Source organism: Kogia breviceps, chromosome 1 (genome assembly GCF_026419965.1).
Source record: "Kogia breviceps isolate mKogBre1 chromosome 1, mKogBre1 haplotype 1, whole genome shotgun sequence".
NCBI classification, from domain to species: domain Eukaryota; kingdom Metazoa; phylum Chordata; class Mammalia; order Artiodactyla; family Physeteridae; genus Kogia; species Kogia breviceps.
In genome coordinates this window covers 183,563,306-183,579,201 of record NC_081310.1, presented here as the reverse complement: position 1 = coordinate 183,579,201, position 15,896 = coordinate 183,563,306, and the positions used below count along the sequence as shown (strand labels likewise).

General features: G+C 43.2%; 1 protein-coding gene across 2 annotated transcripts in view; it reads right to left on the bottom strand.

Moving 5' to 3' along the window:
* STPG1 (sperm tail PG-rich repeat containing 1) overlaps positions 1 to 15,896 on the bottom strand; it is a 52,991-nt gene that overhangs the window by 25,074 nt on the left and 12,021 nt on the right. For both annotated transcript variants that reach the window (XM_059065647.2, XM_067014810.1), the window contains one exon: positions 8,501 to 8,619. In XM_059065647.2, coding sequence (XP_058921630.1) covers positions 8,501 to 8,619 — 119 coding nt within the window. The remainder of the gene's footprint in view (positions 1 to 8,500; positions 8,620 to 15,896) is intronic.

Sequence of the window (15,896 nt, the reverse complement as noted above, 5' to 3'; positions counted from 1 at the left end):
GAAGAGAAACCAGGGAGTGTTTCTGTTTATAAAGCAAAATGAAACAAAAACAACCTTCATCCCAAACAAGACCATTTCTAACTCTCAGACAAAACGAGGCGGGTTCATGGGGCTCAAGTCCTAAGTGATGCGGGTACCTTAGAGAGGAACAAACAAAAGCTTGATTTCTAAGCTCATTTCTGCCGTCGCAGTTAATTGGGCTTGTCTCTCATTTCGCATGTTAGTTACCAGGGGGAAGTAAATGTTGACAGAAGTTGGCCAGGCAAGTGACATGAAATGATAAGGATGCCCCACCGTCTCGAGGGTTTACTGGGCGTCTCCTTGGTGCCAAGAGCTTTTCGAAGGTTGTCTCGTTTAATCCCCCGGTGAGAAAGGGATGCCCCCATTTTATACATGGAGACACTGAGGCAAGTAGAGATGAACTTGCCCAAGGTCCCACTGCTGTCAGTGGCAGCACCTGAATTCAGTGCTACACGATGGTGTACACAAGACTTTTACAGTGGGGCTATTATCAGGTCCATTTTAAGAAAAGCAAAGCCCAGAGACGTTGGGGCCGCAGATTTAAACCCAGGCAGCCTGACTCCAGAGCTTGCTACCTCCAAGATCTGCCACCCAGGCTCCTCCTGTCCCCACCATCCTTACTACCTTCCTCAGAGCAGAGAGAGAGCTCAAGGCAACATCGGGGCCTTCAAGGACTCTCCAGTGTGGCCCAAGCAGTGTGTGGTTATTGTTTAATATAAGGGCTATCAACAGGTTCTTCTGTGCTGAATTTTAAATGCAGTGAGGCTTTGAGCCTTGCAGGTGGGGGCAGGGGAGCTGATTCCTGCCTCGTAGGTGATTATGGTCCCTGGTGGACAGAGGGGGAGCTGACTACCAGGAGAGTGGGGCAGGCTGCAGGAGATGCAGCCCAACCAGAAGAACCCTGGCATGTGGGTGCGATTTGAGGTGCTACAGGAAGGAACAGAAAGAGATTTTTCTAGGGGGCTGTTTGCAGGACTGGCATATGTTTTTTTTGTTTTTTGTTTTTTGGTTTTTTTAATTTATTTTTGGCTGTGTTGGGTCTTCGTCGCTGTGCGCAGGCTTTCTCTAGTTGTGGCTATTCTTTGTTGTGGTGCACAGGCTTCTCATTGCGGTGGCTTCTCTTGTTGCGGAGCACGGGCTCTAGGCACGCGGGCTTCAGTAGTTGTGGCACGTGGGCTTCAGCAGTTGTGGCTCTTGGGCTCTAGAGCGCAGGCTCAGTAGTTGTGGCGCACGGGCTTAGTTACTTCGCGGCACGTGGGATCTTCCCGGACCAGGGCTCAAACCCATGTGCCCTGCATTGGCAGGCAGATTTTTAACCACTGTGCCACCAGGGAAGCCCTTGGCATATGTTTATTGATGGTCACTGCATGCCGGGCATTGTTCTGAGTACTTTATACACACTAGCTCATTTAATCCCCATTTTAAAGATGAGAACACAGGGCCCAAAGAGACCACTAAGCCAAACTAACTCTCAGATGAGTGCAGGATAAAATGTGCAGGATAAAAGGAAAAACAATCGTGCTGAGTTTGAATTAGGATTCTAGCATCAGTGCTGCTACTAGCTAAGTAACCTTGATCTAGTCACCTCTCTAGACCCCAGTTTCCTCATGTGTAAATCCAAGATGTTGCACTAAATGCCTCCCGGCACCTTTTAGTTTCCAGAGTCCCTACAGTGAGGGAAAGCTGAAGCAGGAAATGTAACTGCGACTCTTCTAGGTTTAAAGAATAAACAGTCTTGGACATCTCCAGCCCCGAGTCTGCTGCCACACTCCCAACACTAGCATCAGCCCACAAGAATTTTCTGGGCACCTATATGTGTCTGAGGATCTAGGGTTGCCAGATAAAACACAAGCCTGCAAGGCTGCTCCATCCCACCCTGCCCAGTTAAATGTGAATTTCAGATAAACAACAAAAAGCTATTTTAGTATAAGTAGGTCCCAATCAATATTTGGGATATACTTATACTAAAGTAGTTTGTTATTTATCTGAAATTCTAAATTAAGAATCCTGTATTTTTATCTGCTAAATTTCACAACTCTACTGGACCCTAAACACATTTTAATTCTGCCACATTGCAAACTGGTTTGAGTCCAGGACAAGTAGGAAGAGAACTGTCACCTCTTAGCCTGGAGGGAGAGAGTGCTGCCTATTTGCTCTTAATGAATATCCAAGAAGGGTCCTCCAGGCAGCAGGATGCTGGGGCTTGCCAGTGGCGGCTCATGAGGGCGACTGTTAAATATTCAGAAATGTTGCTCCTGGTAGCTTGAAACTGACCAGGGTGGGGGGGCAGTATTTACACCACAGAGATTGGCCAATGCTCTAAATCAGAACTTTCTTTGTGGAGGAGAGAGCTGGTTTACCAGCACACCACCACTTGCACTCCACAGCAAGTAAGTTTCAAAGCTGCCTGGAGGGAAAGGTCCAGCTGTAGAGAGTTCAAGCTTTCTCCTGCAAAAGCTAGAGGTGGTGGATGGCTCCCTGGGAGGGCAATAAAAGTCCAACCTTTGGCCTCTGGGATAACAGCTCAGGTGACTAATGTTACATGAGGTTGATGAGTTCTGGCCTCTCAGCATCTCCCAGAGAGCGAGAATCCAAGTCGAAACTGGTGTGAACTCAGCTAGCCCTTGGCTTCTTGGCCGAGACCACCCCAGAAGGCAAAAACCAAATCAACCAACCAAATAAAATGGGTGTGGGGAAGGAGAAGGGAAGAGAACTATTCATTTGAGCTCTGCTGACTGCCTGTTGTGTGTTCCACGGGGAGCTCTGGGCCAGGGCTACCCCCGTTGTCCCCTGTGCACGTGAGGACTGAATGAGTCAATGCACGTCCCACTAGCCTCATCATTACCAGTCCTCAAGCTGCCACAACAGCCTCAAGGGAGCCAGGACCTTCCCTCGGCGGTTAAAGACCCTCAGAGTGGGATGGAGCAAGAGATGATTGGCTGATGTTGCTTGGCAACATTTGGTGGAAATGCACTTTGAGAGCTCTCTTGAAGGATTAAAGTCCCAGATGGGCAGCACGTGCCAAGGGCGGGACACAGATTGACATTCACTTGACTTTGGGACAGGTTTAGAGAGGTCATGAGGAGGAGGGAAAGACAGGGAGTAGCACATTTACCCCCTCACCCCAGACAGCTCCTTAGGGTATGGGAGGGCCTAATGTCCACAACCTGGACCCCGTCACATCTGCACACAACCTGGATTTTCTAGTCCCGATTTCATAGATTCTGTCCAATTAAGACTTTCAGGTTTGTCAACCCATTTCCAGGTTGGAAAATGCGGTCTCTGCTGGATCATTGGCCAAAGCCCACAACACCAGAGCTGCCTTTTGACTCTTCAGGGATGTTCTGTCCTGCTTTGGTCTATTTTGGGGGTGGCCAGCTGGGGTTCTCAGGAGTGCACAAGATGAATGAAAACGAAGAGTCTGCGGAAGGGCTAGCAGTATATAACAGGAGGAAGACACGCCTGAGGTGGAAACAGAGCCCTGTCCTGTGGTTAACCCATTGGTAAAAGTGCCCAGGAATTTGGGGTTCCCGCGGGAGCCATTTCCTTTTACAAATACCTCTGGTCTTAGGGTCTCAGGACAATGCATCCATCCACCCTTTTCTCAGGTTGATGTGGCCAAAGTGGTGATAGCATGGGCCAGAAGACAGGAGAGCCCGTGTCTGCCTACAGGGCATGTCCCCTCACTGGGGTAGCCCCCTCATCTGTGAACCTGCAAAGAGGCAAGTGCGGGTGTGGAGGTCTATAGTTTTCAACCCCACTCCGGGCCTCCATGAGGAACTCAGGGAAAGGGGGCCCGATTGGCAGTGGCTTCAAGCAGCAAGTCCCCTTTACCCGCCCCACCGACGGGCCTCAGCATGGGATGCCGCCACAGATGGGGCCCCTCTGCTGATCCCAGGGATTTCGGGGTCACCGAAGCCCTTCTGGTTCAAACCGTCTACAACCCTGAGAAGTGCCCCTTGTAAGACGTCCTTCCTCCTTTCTGCCTTCTCCCCTCTCCCCGCCCCAACTCCATACACTAATGCCTGGCATCAAAGTTTCCATGCCTCTGATAGCAGAGGAGAAGGGAGAGGCAGGGAGCGTACTTCAAGCAAGCAAATGACACTTTTTTGTTCAGCATGGGGATCTCAGAAATGAAAGATCCCTGGGCGCCCTCAGGGAGCAACCAGGAAAACTGGGATGAGTTCTCTAGAAGAGATTGTTTCTTAGTGGCCCAGGTGAAGAGCAGGTGTGGGGGAAGCCCAGGGACACTGGCCACCTGGGCAGATGAAAATGGGGACCAGGTCTTTGCCCGTCACCGGCCTGGCTGGGTTGGAAACACAGTCAGACAAGAGAAGCCCAACCTGCATTTTCAAAGCATTGGTTTACATCAGTATCATCTCTGAGCACCCCGTGCTCCTCTTTTGCAGAACCCTCCTCTTTGTTAACTCTGGTGTCAGCTCATTAGCAGGCCTTTGAAATCCCCTGAGTGGAATGTGAGCCAAGACTCAATTCAACAAGCACACTCTGAAGTCTGCTGCGGGCCCCGGGCCCGGGGGCACCAGGATACAGGCGGTCGGCAGCTTAGATGTTCTAGGAGTGGGATGGAGGAGACGCAGCAAAGCAATGCAAGATGGATGGGACAAGTTCCCGTGGCTCGTAGACTTGAGTTGGGATCATTCATTCGACCCACTTTTGAGGGGCTTTGGGGGTCTGGAAAGGACAATGACTGCTGCCCGAGGAGTTCCGGCCGGGTGGAGACAAGATGTGCATGCCCGTTACCCCCCGCCAAGCAGAAGGCGCTCGGGCATTCAGGGGCAGGTGTGCCGGCTTCCACCCGGGAGACGCCAGGCAACAGTATGGGAGCCTGGAGCTGCTGCCGGGGTCGCCCTCCCTCTGCCTGACCCCGGCTGTGCCACTTACTTAACCCTCTTTGTGTCTCAGAGTCATTATCTGAAAAGTGGGGATAATAACGGGACTTAGCTCCCAGGGTAATCGATTACGGGGATTAAATGAGTTCATAAAGGCAACATCTTCAAGGGGAGCCTGGCACACTGTCTGTGCCACAGCCAAGTGTTTGCGATTTCCACCAGCGTGTCCTGCAGACCCCTGAGGAAGGGGTGCTGGTGACTGATATGGACGAGGTCAGGCTTCTAGCGCAGGAAGGTCGGGCAGACCCCACTGTGGTTCAAACACGCAGCCGAGTGCCCATGTGGGGAAATTATCCCCTTGAACGTGGCGGTCTCTGCAAACTGAACTTCCTTTCATTGAAAAACCTCTGACATTAAAAAATTCATTTAAAAATATCCCTGGTCTGGTGCCTTATCGAGGTAATAAGTGAACCGTATTAACTTTGTACAATTTCACCACAAATTAAACACTGTCCTGCTTACCGCTGGGGAGGGTGGATTTGCTGTCAGGCTATGTCTGAAAGTTACATGTATTTTAAAATTGTGCATCTAGAGGAAAGGGTGTCTGTAGTCTACGAGCATCCCTTCATGTGTGCCTGGAAGGGATTAATCAGGTTTAGGATCATGGAATAGTAATCCCTGGCAAGGGCTTACCTTTTATAACATCCTTATTTTTAAGATGAGGAAACAGAGATGCAAAGACTTTAAGGGAGTGTCCTAAGTGTTACACAGCTTGGGAAATAGTGACCACAATCCAGGGTGGCATGGGGACAGAATCGGGAGGTGGGGGAGGTAAGCGTCCCTCGGGTGGCTGGGCTACGCTCTGTCCCAGATTAGGCACATCTCTTCACATGTGAAGAGTGTGAGCAGCACATCTGTAAACAACTGTAAAATGTTCAGGGAAGCAGACTTCGTTTCTAGCAGCCAAAATTGCCAGTCCGGACGCCGAGCTCAGTGAAGGGTTCCTCTTACGCAGCAGTCGGATTCTCTTGGGGAATGTGAGCTGGGCAACGAGGCCCTGAAGTTTCTCTCCAAAGTCAGACCGATAAGGTAACTGCACATTTCAGAGGGCACTGATTCTCTGTGTTAAAGATGTGCTAAGGGCTTCCCTGGTGGCGCAGTGGTTGAGAATCCGCCTGCCGATGCAGGGGACATGGGTTCGTGCCCCGGTCTGGGAGGATCCCACATGCTGCGGACGGAGCGGCTGGGCCCGTGAGCCATGGCCGCTGAGCCTGTGCGTCCAGGGCCTGTGCTCCGCAACGGGAGAGGCCTGCGTAGCACCCAAAAAAAAAAAAAAGAAAAAAAAAAAAAAAAAAAGATGTGCTAAGATGGGTCACAGAACGAATGTGAGGACACAACCAAGTCATGAGATGAGGCACAGGGTGTGTACGATTCATGTCATAAAAAGGGTGGTGAGACACCAGAGTTTTAAAATCTGCTTCTAATTTGTATTGCTTCACTAAATTATTGGGTGATGTTAAACAGAATTCTTAACTTCTCAATGCCCATTTCTCTCAGGAAGAATGAGAATAATGAGCAGGCAATAAGACATTTTCTTCCTGTTTTTATAGCTTGAAGAACCTAAAAAAGTATAATAATCCAAACTGTACATTTCAGATGAGGAAACTGAAGCCCGGAAAAGTCAAGTGATTAGTCTAAACCCAGTCAGCTAGTAACAGAGCAGAACCCAGGGGACAGGGTTTATGGATCCCAAGCCCTTTCCAAAAAATTCCATACTTATTTACAAAATGCTTTCAAATGCTTAGATGAACGTTTTCACATCGCCAAACCAACGCAACCACGTTTGAAAAGTACTAATCAAATTTCTGAGCTATTTCTCTCTATATCGGACGCTGCCTATAGCTTTGGCTGGCTGCCACCTTGGTTCCTTCAGCAAAAAAATTTCTGAAAAGTAATAGTCGTTTAAAATGCAAACTTTAAAAGCCAGACCATTCAGTTTCTGGATTGGAGTCCTCAGAACATGAACATGTAGAATGGGGCCTACACACACGGCAGCTTCCCCTACCTTGAGCTTGGTCTGTTTGGCGGAGGCATTTTCAGAAACGCACTCGCTGACTTACACATATGGACTTGGTGGCTTTGCGGGCCACAGAGGGAGGTGTGGTGCCATGTGTGGACAGAGCATGAGGCTTAGGAGTGAGCTGGGCCTGGGTTTGAGGTCTAATTCTTTCAACGTTGATTCAGCAGATATTCACGTGGGGCCTCTTGTGTGTCAAACCCTGCATTGTGAGAGCTTGGGTGGGTCATTTAACTTCCCTAAGCCCGGGTTTCCTCTTCTGTTAAATTAAGGTATAAACCCTTCCTCTTAGCATTGTTCAGAGGATTAGAAATATGGTCTAAAACTGGTTTCACGCATAGTAGGGATCGGTAAATGGTGGCTGTCATTATTTTTATTGGAGGTTGGCTGCAGATATCTGAGAGGTGGACAGTATATTATCAGTAAATTGACAAATGGAAAACCAGACAAAAAAGAGAGAGAGACAGATGGACAGTTAAAACAGAGAGGAAACTCCTGAGCAGATAACTTATTTATCACCGTTAGAGAAAACCTACAAGTAATTAAAAATATATGTGTGTGTGTAGACACACACTATATTCTTCACTATTTGCTTTCTTGGAATCCTAAAATATCAGAAGTGGAAGAAACTTAAACATTCTCTAGCTCAGCGCTCTTGTTTACAAAGGAGGAAACAGGCCAAGGGGCACAGGGCTTGCGGAGGACTCACCAGCGTTCAGGACCCAGATCTCCCCATCCCCTCTCGCCATCTTGGCGAGGGGTAGGATGAAAAACATTTTTAGAATGCAGCAAAAGGTAACTGACATGATGACTCCTCCAAAAGAATGTTATTCTAAAGGTCCTAGTTCAGCGAATAAAGGAATGACGGTGTTAAAAGACTCTTGCGTCTGCGAGTTGCTTCCGCCCCCTGCTGGTGAGAGGGGAGAACATCAGACCTGGGCTTTCAGCCGGTGAAATTACCGGTTAGGTGAGGACCCACCAGGACCCAAGCAGAACGTTCGAGATCAAAGAGAAAAAGAGACACAGATATTTGGGGAAGAGGGTAAGGAAGGGGGAAATGCAGGCACAGTTCTAACATTGTCAAAGGAAGCTTAAAAAAGAGGGGGGTGTCATCACAAAGGTAATTTTACGTTTATTAGACTCGTTTATTTTTCCTTTTATGTTATTTGAAGAAAGTCTTGTTCTTCCTGTCATGTTTTGAGTGAGGCTGGGGGGAGGAGCGAGGAAATGATTTTTATCTTTTACTCCATACGTCTGGGATTTTTGCATTTTTGATTTTTAAAGTAATTTAAAAAATACATTTCTTGTTAAAAAATGTTTGGTTTCAGTGTGTCCCCATAAGTCCAGACATGTTTTCCACTGGATTTAATATCTTTCCAGCTCATTCCTACAGCCCAGTCAGAGCACACAGCTGGAGAGGGTGCTGCAGCTCCTTGGATGACACTGCCCTCTACTGGTCACAGAGACAGACGCACCAGCCAGACTCGCGTGTCTGTCCCCTGAGGCCAAAATCCAGACTAAAAGTAAAGCATCTCAAAGACAACGCCATTACCTTTTTATGGTAAAACCTCTTGGCTTGACTATTAAATCCTTTTTTTTCTGATTCTGGAATTCTGGAAGGCTGATATTTAAAAGGAATGGAGGATTGTGTTGGATACGCAGCAGTAAAACCTAAACAACAAAAATAGAATAAAAAATAGCACAAAACACAGAACTGACGAATGCACAAAACACAGAGCTGTTAACATTGTATTTTAAATGGAATAAAAAGAGAAACTTGCCTTTTGACAAGAGATAAACATGAAACTGGATTTTTTTTCTTAAAGACCCTCTTGGTAATTTATTAGTTCCCGCCTTGCCATCCCCGCCCCCCCCCAAAAAAAAAGCACCTACAGTTCTTAAACTAGTGAGACTTGGTCACACAGCTGAAGCATATTATCAAGGGAAGAGGAAGGATCCGACAGGAAAGGCGTTCTTGCCAAGGCGGAAGGGGACACAAAACCATTTGGAGCAGCCTTGGAAGAGAGCCAGGCAGGGGGACAGAGCAAGAGTCCTCACTCATCCTCAGCCCAGAGTCACAGATCAGCGAAGCACCGTAAATATACAGAGAGGTCAGGAAATCCCAGAGCAGAGGGGGGCTCGCTCTCATTCTTCAGGACACAGTGCAACACAAGTGTAAGTTTAGGTTTCTGCTTTGAGCAGACTTGGGGTGAAAAAGCAGAAGGGGATCATTTATAGAAAATCAAGTTAAAATTTTATATGTCTGGGTTGTGAAGTATAAATGATATACAAACTCCCCCTTTTCCTTCCTTCCACTCTCAATGAATGGTGCAGAGAACCAGAGGAGGGAGAGCTACACAAAGAAACAGTTCTGGAGACCTGCACTAGATTCCCCTCAAGTAGTTTCCTGAGTATCAATCGGCCCAGGCATGTGAGAAAACTCCCCAAGGCTGGGGAAAGATTCACCTGAAAAAGTTAGGGTAAACAATACCTGAACACTGGGAACAGGAATAGCTCCTGTTCCCACAAGTCAGAGTGGAAAACCTCATAATTCATGGAACAAAAGGAGAATATGCTGAAGGGTTTTGCCTCAGAAATAGAGGAAAATTACCCCTAGGCTAAATGCCTCTCTGGTTCCAGCTAACAAAGCTTAAAAGCAAGACTTGAAAAGATCAAACTTCCCAAGTAATTTAACTGCATCCCAGAACAAAGCACAAGAATTCATAGTACTACTAAAATATACAGTACCCAACAGGTAAAAATAACCGGCATTTGATAAAAAATTAATGGGCATACAAAGAAGGGAAAAAATACAATTCACAATGAGGAGAAAATAAACAACTGATCAAATCCAACTCAGAAATGATATAGATGATAGAATATAAGAACATTACATTATTACAATAATAATTGCATTTGATATGTTCAAGAAGCTGGAAAAAAGATTGAACTTATTAAGTAGGTACATGGAAGATATAAAGAAGATCCAAATCAAACTTCTACAGATGAAAACTAAAAAGTCTGAGATTAAAACTACACTAGACACTGCAGAAAAAAGACTAGTGAACTTGAAGACATTGAAATACAAACTATTCAAAACAAAACACAGAGAGAAAAAGGACTAAAAAATACAGAGTATCAGTGAGTTTTGTGAAAATTTCAAGGAACCTAATATATGTTCCAAAGAAGAGAGGTGGGAGAGAGGAAACAGAAAAAAATATTTCAAGAAAAAAGTGGCTGAAATTTTCCAGATTTGATTTTTAAAAAACATAAACCTGCAGATCAAAGAAAGGCAGTGAAACTCAAGCACGTGAAACAGGAATTTAACTATACCAAGGCACATAATAATCAAATTGCTTTTTGTTTTTTTACTTTTTATTTATTTTTAAAAAGTTTTTGGCCTCACCATGTAGCATGTGGGGATCCCAGTTCCCTGACCAGAGATCGAACCTGTGCCCCCCTGCAGTGGAAGCACAGAGTCCTAACCACTGGACCGCCAGGGAAGTCCCCATCAAATTGCCTTTTAAAAGTGATAGGAAATCATAAAATCAGGCAGAGAAAAGAAAAACACATTACACACAAAGCAACAAATATAAGAATAACAGCAGATGACCATCAGAAACAACATCTGTTAAGGTACCAGAAGGGAAAAACTATCGCCCTAGAATCCTGTACCCTGTAAAAATACCTCTCAAAGATGAAAGCAAAATAAAGACTTTTGAAGATATACAAAAACTAAAAGAATGAATCACCAGTAACCTGGAACTACAAGAAATGGAGGGAGTCCTTCAGGCAAGAGAAAAATGATACCGGTTGGAAATCTGGATCTACATAAAAGAATGAAGAGTTCTGGAACTAGTAAATATGTAGGTAAATGTAAAACATAGAACCCTGAGTATAAATTGATGCATTTAGATATAGACATAAAATTTAAATCATTTTTAAAATAATTGACTATTTAAAGCAAAAATAATAACACTAGAAGTAAGATGTTTGACAGCAACAGTGCAAAGGCAAGGAAAGAAAAAATATACTATTGTAAGGTTCTTCTACTATATGTGAAGTGTAATAATATCACTTGATGGTAGAATGTGATAAAATTAAAGATGTATATTACAAACTCTGTAGTACAGTTCAGCAAACTTTTTCTATAAAGGGCCAGATAGTAAATATTTAAGGCTTTGCAGGCTATATTGTCTCTGTTGCAACCATTCAGCTCTGCCATTATAGAGTGAAAGAGCCACAGACAACACATAACCAAATAGAGGTAACTATGTTCCAATAAAATTTTATTTATAGAAACAGGCAACAGGTCAGATTAGGCCCAAGGGCCAAAGTTTGCCAACCCTTGCTCTAAAGCAACCACAAGGAAAACACTGCAAAGAGTTATTCCTAAAACGCCAACAAAGTAGACAAAATAGAAACAAAAAAATATTCAATACAAAAGAATCCAGAAAATGTAAATAAAGAACAGATGGGACAAATAGAAAGCAAATAGATAGATGGTAGGCTTAAACTCACACACCAATAATCACATTAAATTTAAATAGTCTAAACATCCCAATTACAAGACAGAGATGGTTGGATTGGATAAAAAAGAAAGACCTAACTACATGATGTCTACAAGAAATATACTCAATATAAACCCAGGAATAGGTTAAAAGTAAAAGTATGGGGGAAAGATACACTATGCTATCAAAAGAAAGCTAGGTATTAATATCAGACAAAGCAGATTGCAGAGCAAAAAATATTACCTGCAGTAAAGAAGGTAATTTCAAAATGATAAAGCAGTCAATTCCTCAAGAGGATATAACAATTCTAAGCACTGATATACTCAATAACAAGAAATTCAAAATACAGGAAATAAAAACTGATAGAACGGCACAAAAAAATAGAAGATTCCATAATAACTGTCAGAGATTTCAAAATCCCTCCCTCAGTAATTTAAGCAAGTAGATAGAAGATCAATAGACATACACGACTTAAACAATGCTATTACCTAACTTGACCTAACTGACATTTATAGAACACTCCACCTGTCAATTCTATACAATCTATCCTAGAAAACTGAAGAGAAAAAGACATTTCCCAAATCATTCTATGACGCCAGTTACTACCGTGTTACCAAAGCCAGAGTCATTACAGGAGGTGAGAGGGAATCACTATAGATCATTAACCCTCATAAATATACATGCAGAAATTCTTATAAAAATGCTAGCAAATTAAACTCAACAATATATAAAAAAGATAATACATCATGATGAAATGAGGTTTATCCCAGTGATCCAAACATAGGGTAACATTTGACAGTCAATGTAATTCACCATATTGACAAACTAAAAAAGAAAAACTATATGATCATGTCAATAGAGGCAGAATGGAATCATACAATATGTACTCTTTTTCATCTGGTTTCTTTCACTGAGCACAGTTATTCTGAGATTCATTCATGTTGTTCAAGTATCAATACTTCATTGTTTTTTATTGCTGAGGAGTATTCCATTGTATAGAAATGTGACAAATTTTTATCCATCGTTGATGAAAATTTGAATTGTTTCTAGATTGGAAGTATCACAAGTAAAGCTATTAACAACATTCAATCCCAAGTCTTAAAATGGACATAAGTTTTCATTTCTCTTGGGTAAATACCTAGGACAGGAATGGCTGGATCATACTTGAACTTTTTTGAGAAACTGCCAAACCCTTCTCCGAAGTTGTTGTATCTTTGTATATCTCCACTATTAGTGTATGAGAGTTACTGTTACTTCACATCTTCAACAACAATGGGAAGTCTTTATTAAAAATAATAATAAATTAATTAATTTATTTTTGGCTGCGTTGGGTCTTTGTTGCTGCACACGGGCTCTCTCTAGTTGCGGCGAGCAGGGGCTACTCTTTGTTGTGGCGCACGGGCATCTCATCGCAGTGGCTTCTCTTTTTGCGGAGCATGGGCTCTCGGCGCACGAGCTTCAGTAGTAGTGGCTCACAGGCTCAATAGTTGTGGCTCGCGGGCTCTAGAGCACAGGCTCAGTAGTTGTGGCGCACGGGCTTAGTTGCTCCACGGCATGTGGGATCTTCCCGGACCAGGGCTTGAACCCGTGTTCCCTGCATAGGCAGGCGGATTCTTAACCACTGCACCACCAGGGAAGTCCCATGGGCAGTCTTTTTAATTACAGCCATCCCATTAGATGTGTAGTGGTATCTCACTGTGACTTTAATTTGCATATCTCTAGTGACTAATGATGTTGAGTATCTCTTCTTATGCTATTTGCTATCTGTTTATCTTTCTTTTTTTTTTTTTGGTAAAGTGTCTGTTTAGTAGATGGAGAAAGCACTTTGTAAAATTCAGTGTTCTTTTATGATTAAAAGAAAACCCTAGCAAACTAGAAATAGAAGCAAATTTCCTTAATCCGATAAAAGGTATCTATGACAAAAGCCTACACCAAACATGATACTGAAAGCTTTCTCTTGAGATAGAGAACGAAACCAGGTTGACTGCTTTCATACTTCTGTTCAACATTGTACTGAAGAACTCTAACCAGTACAAAGGCCAAGAAAAATAAATTAAAATACATAGATCAGGGCTTCCCTGGTGGCACAGTGGTTGAGAGTCCGCCTGCCGATGCAGGGGACACGGGTTCGTGCCCCGGTCCGGGAAGATCCCACATGCCGCGGAGCGGCTGGGCCCGTGAGCCATGGCCGCTGAGCCTTTGCGTCTGGAGCCTGTGCTCCGCAACGGGAGAGGCCACGACAGTGAGAGGCCCACGTACCGAAAAAAAAAAAAAAAAAAAAAAAAAAAATACATAGATCAGAAAGGAAGGAAATAAAGCTGTCATTATTCATAGACAAGATTGTATATGGAGAAATTTCAAAAGAACCTATAGATAACCTATTAGAGGTAATAACTGAATTTAGCAATGTCAACATACAAAAATCAATTAATTTTATTTCTATACCAGCAGCAAACAATTAGAAAATGAAATTAAAATAGTACCATTTACAACAGCATAAAACTCAAATGCCTAGAATACATATATAGCAGATATGCAAGGCCTCTACATAGAAAACTATAAAACGTTATTGAGAAAAATTTAAGAAGACTTAAATAAAAGAAAGAATACACATGGATTGGAGAACTCAATATTGTACAGATGTAAATTATCCCCAACTTGATGTCTAGAATCAATGCAATCTAAATCAAAATGACAGTAAAGATTTTTTTAGGACATTAATGTGATGATTCTAAAATTTATATGGAAATTCAGTGTGGCCAAGAGTAGCCAAGATAAACATAGTACATAGTTGAAGGACTTACACTAGATAAGAAGAAAACTTGTTATAGAGTTACAGTAATTAAAGGTGGTATTTGAACAGCATAAAGAATCCAGAAGCAGACCTGCATATACATAGACATGATTTACAACAACAATAGCACTGCAGAGTAGTACAAAAAGAATGTTCTTTCAATAAATGGTGCTGGGCAATTGGATATACATACTGAAAACAATAGATTTGGACATCTTCATACCATGCACACAAACAATTCCAAGTGAATCATAGGTCTAGATGTGAAAGGTGAAATAATACAGTTATCAGAAGAAATTATTTTGGGGTAGGCAAAGATTTCTTAAATAGGACAGACATTATACACTAACTATAAGGGAAAATATTGATAAAATGGCCTATAGTAAAATCAAGAGCTTCTCTTCATTAGCACACCATTAAGAGAATGTAAAGGAAAGTCACAGACTGAGGGAAGATATTTACTTTACCTATAGCCAACAAACGGATACATTTCTAGAATGTTTTCAAGAACTCCTAAGAAAAGAAAAACCCAATAGAAAAAATGGGTAAAAAACTGGGACAGTCACTTCTCCAAAGAGAATATCCTAAAAGTCAGCCAACACATGAAAAAGTGCTCAATCTTTTTGATCAAAGGACAATGCAAATTAAAACCCTTATGAGCTAAAAATGTTGGGGAGGATGTGGAGCAACTGGAATGATCATACATTGCTTGTAAGGAAGTAAAACTGGCGCACTCACTTTGGAGAACTAGCGGTATCAACTAAGCTGATCATAAACACACTCTATGACCCAGCAATTCTCCTAGGTACAGACCCAAGGAATATATACATATATGTCCCAAAAGACATGAACAAGAATAGTCATAAAAGCTTTTAGTCATAGTACCTCAAAACAGGAAACAATCCAGATGTCCTTCAATAGTACAATGGATAAACTAACTGTGGTATATTAGAACAAAGAATGCTATGCCATTTTATGGCAATGAAAATGAACTAATCACTGATACATGAAACATGAAGTTAAATCTCTCAAACATGAGAGGAAAAAGGCTGAGAGAAAAGAGTTCGTATTGAATGATTCCAATTTACATAAGTTCAAAACAGACTGAAGTAATTAATGATATTAGAAGTCAGGATAGCTGTAGTGTTTACATTTGCAGCCACGGGGGACAATGCCCAGGAAGGGACAAGACAAGGGCTTCTGGGATGCTGCTGTTTATCGCGGGGTCTGAGAAGTGATTCCATAGCTGGTGGTTTCTTTGTGAATATTCATTAAGCTGTACAATTATGATTTGTTTTCTGAATATAGGTTAAGCTTCAATTTTAAAGTATTAAAGAAAAAGAGAGGCCACTAAATCAAAAGATGGGAGGAAAGAAAGAGAGGTCCAGCTGTGGGTTTGAGAGCAGCAGGGACTCTAGAGGCCCACCAGGGATGTGGTAATACCCCTAAAAGAAAAAGCAGTGGAGTGAGTGAGGATCTTGGAACGAAGCTTCCAGCCTCAGCAATGATTCCCCAAGCCCAGAGGTAGTCCCGGATTAGTGCACACTAACAAAACCAAAGGAATACATGGGCTGAGACAGTGGAGCTCTCACCTGTCTGGATGGATGACCCATGATCTGAGAACCTCTCCCCTCCCTCACCCA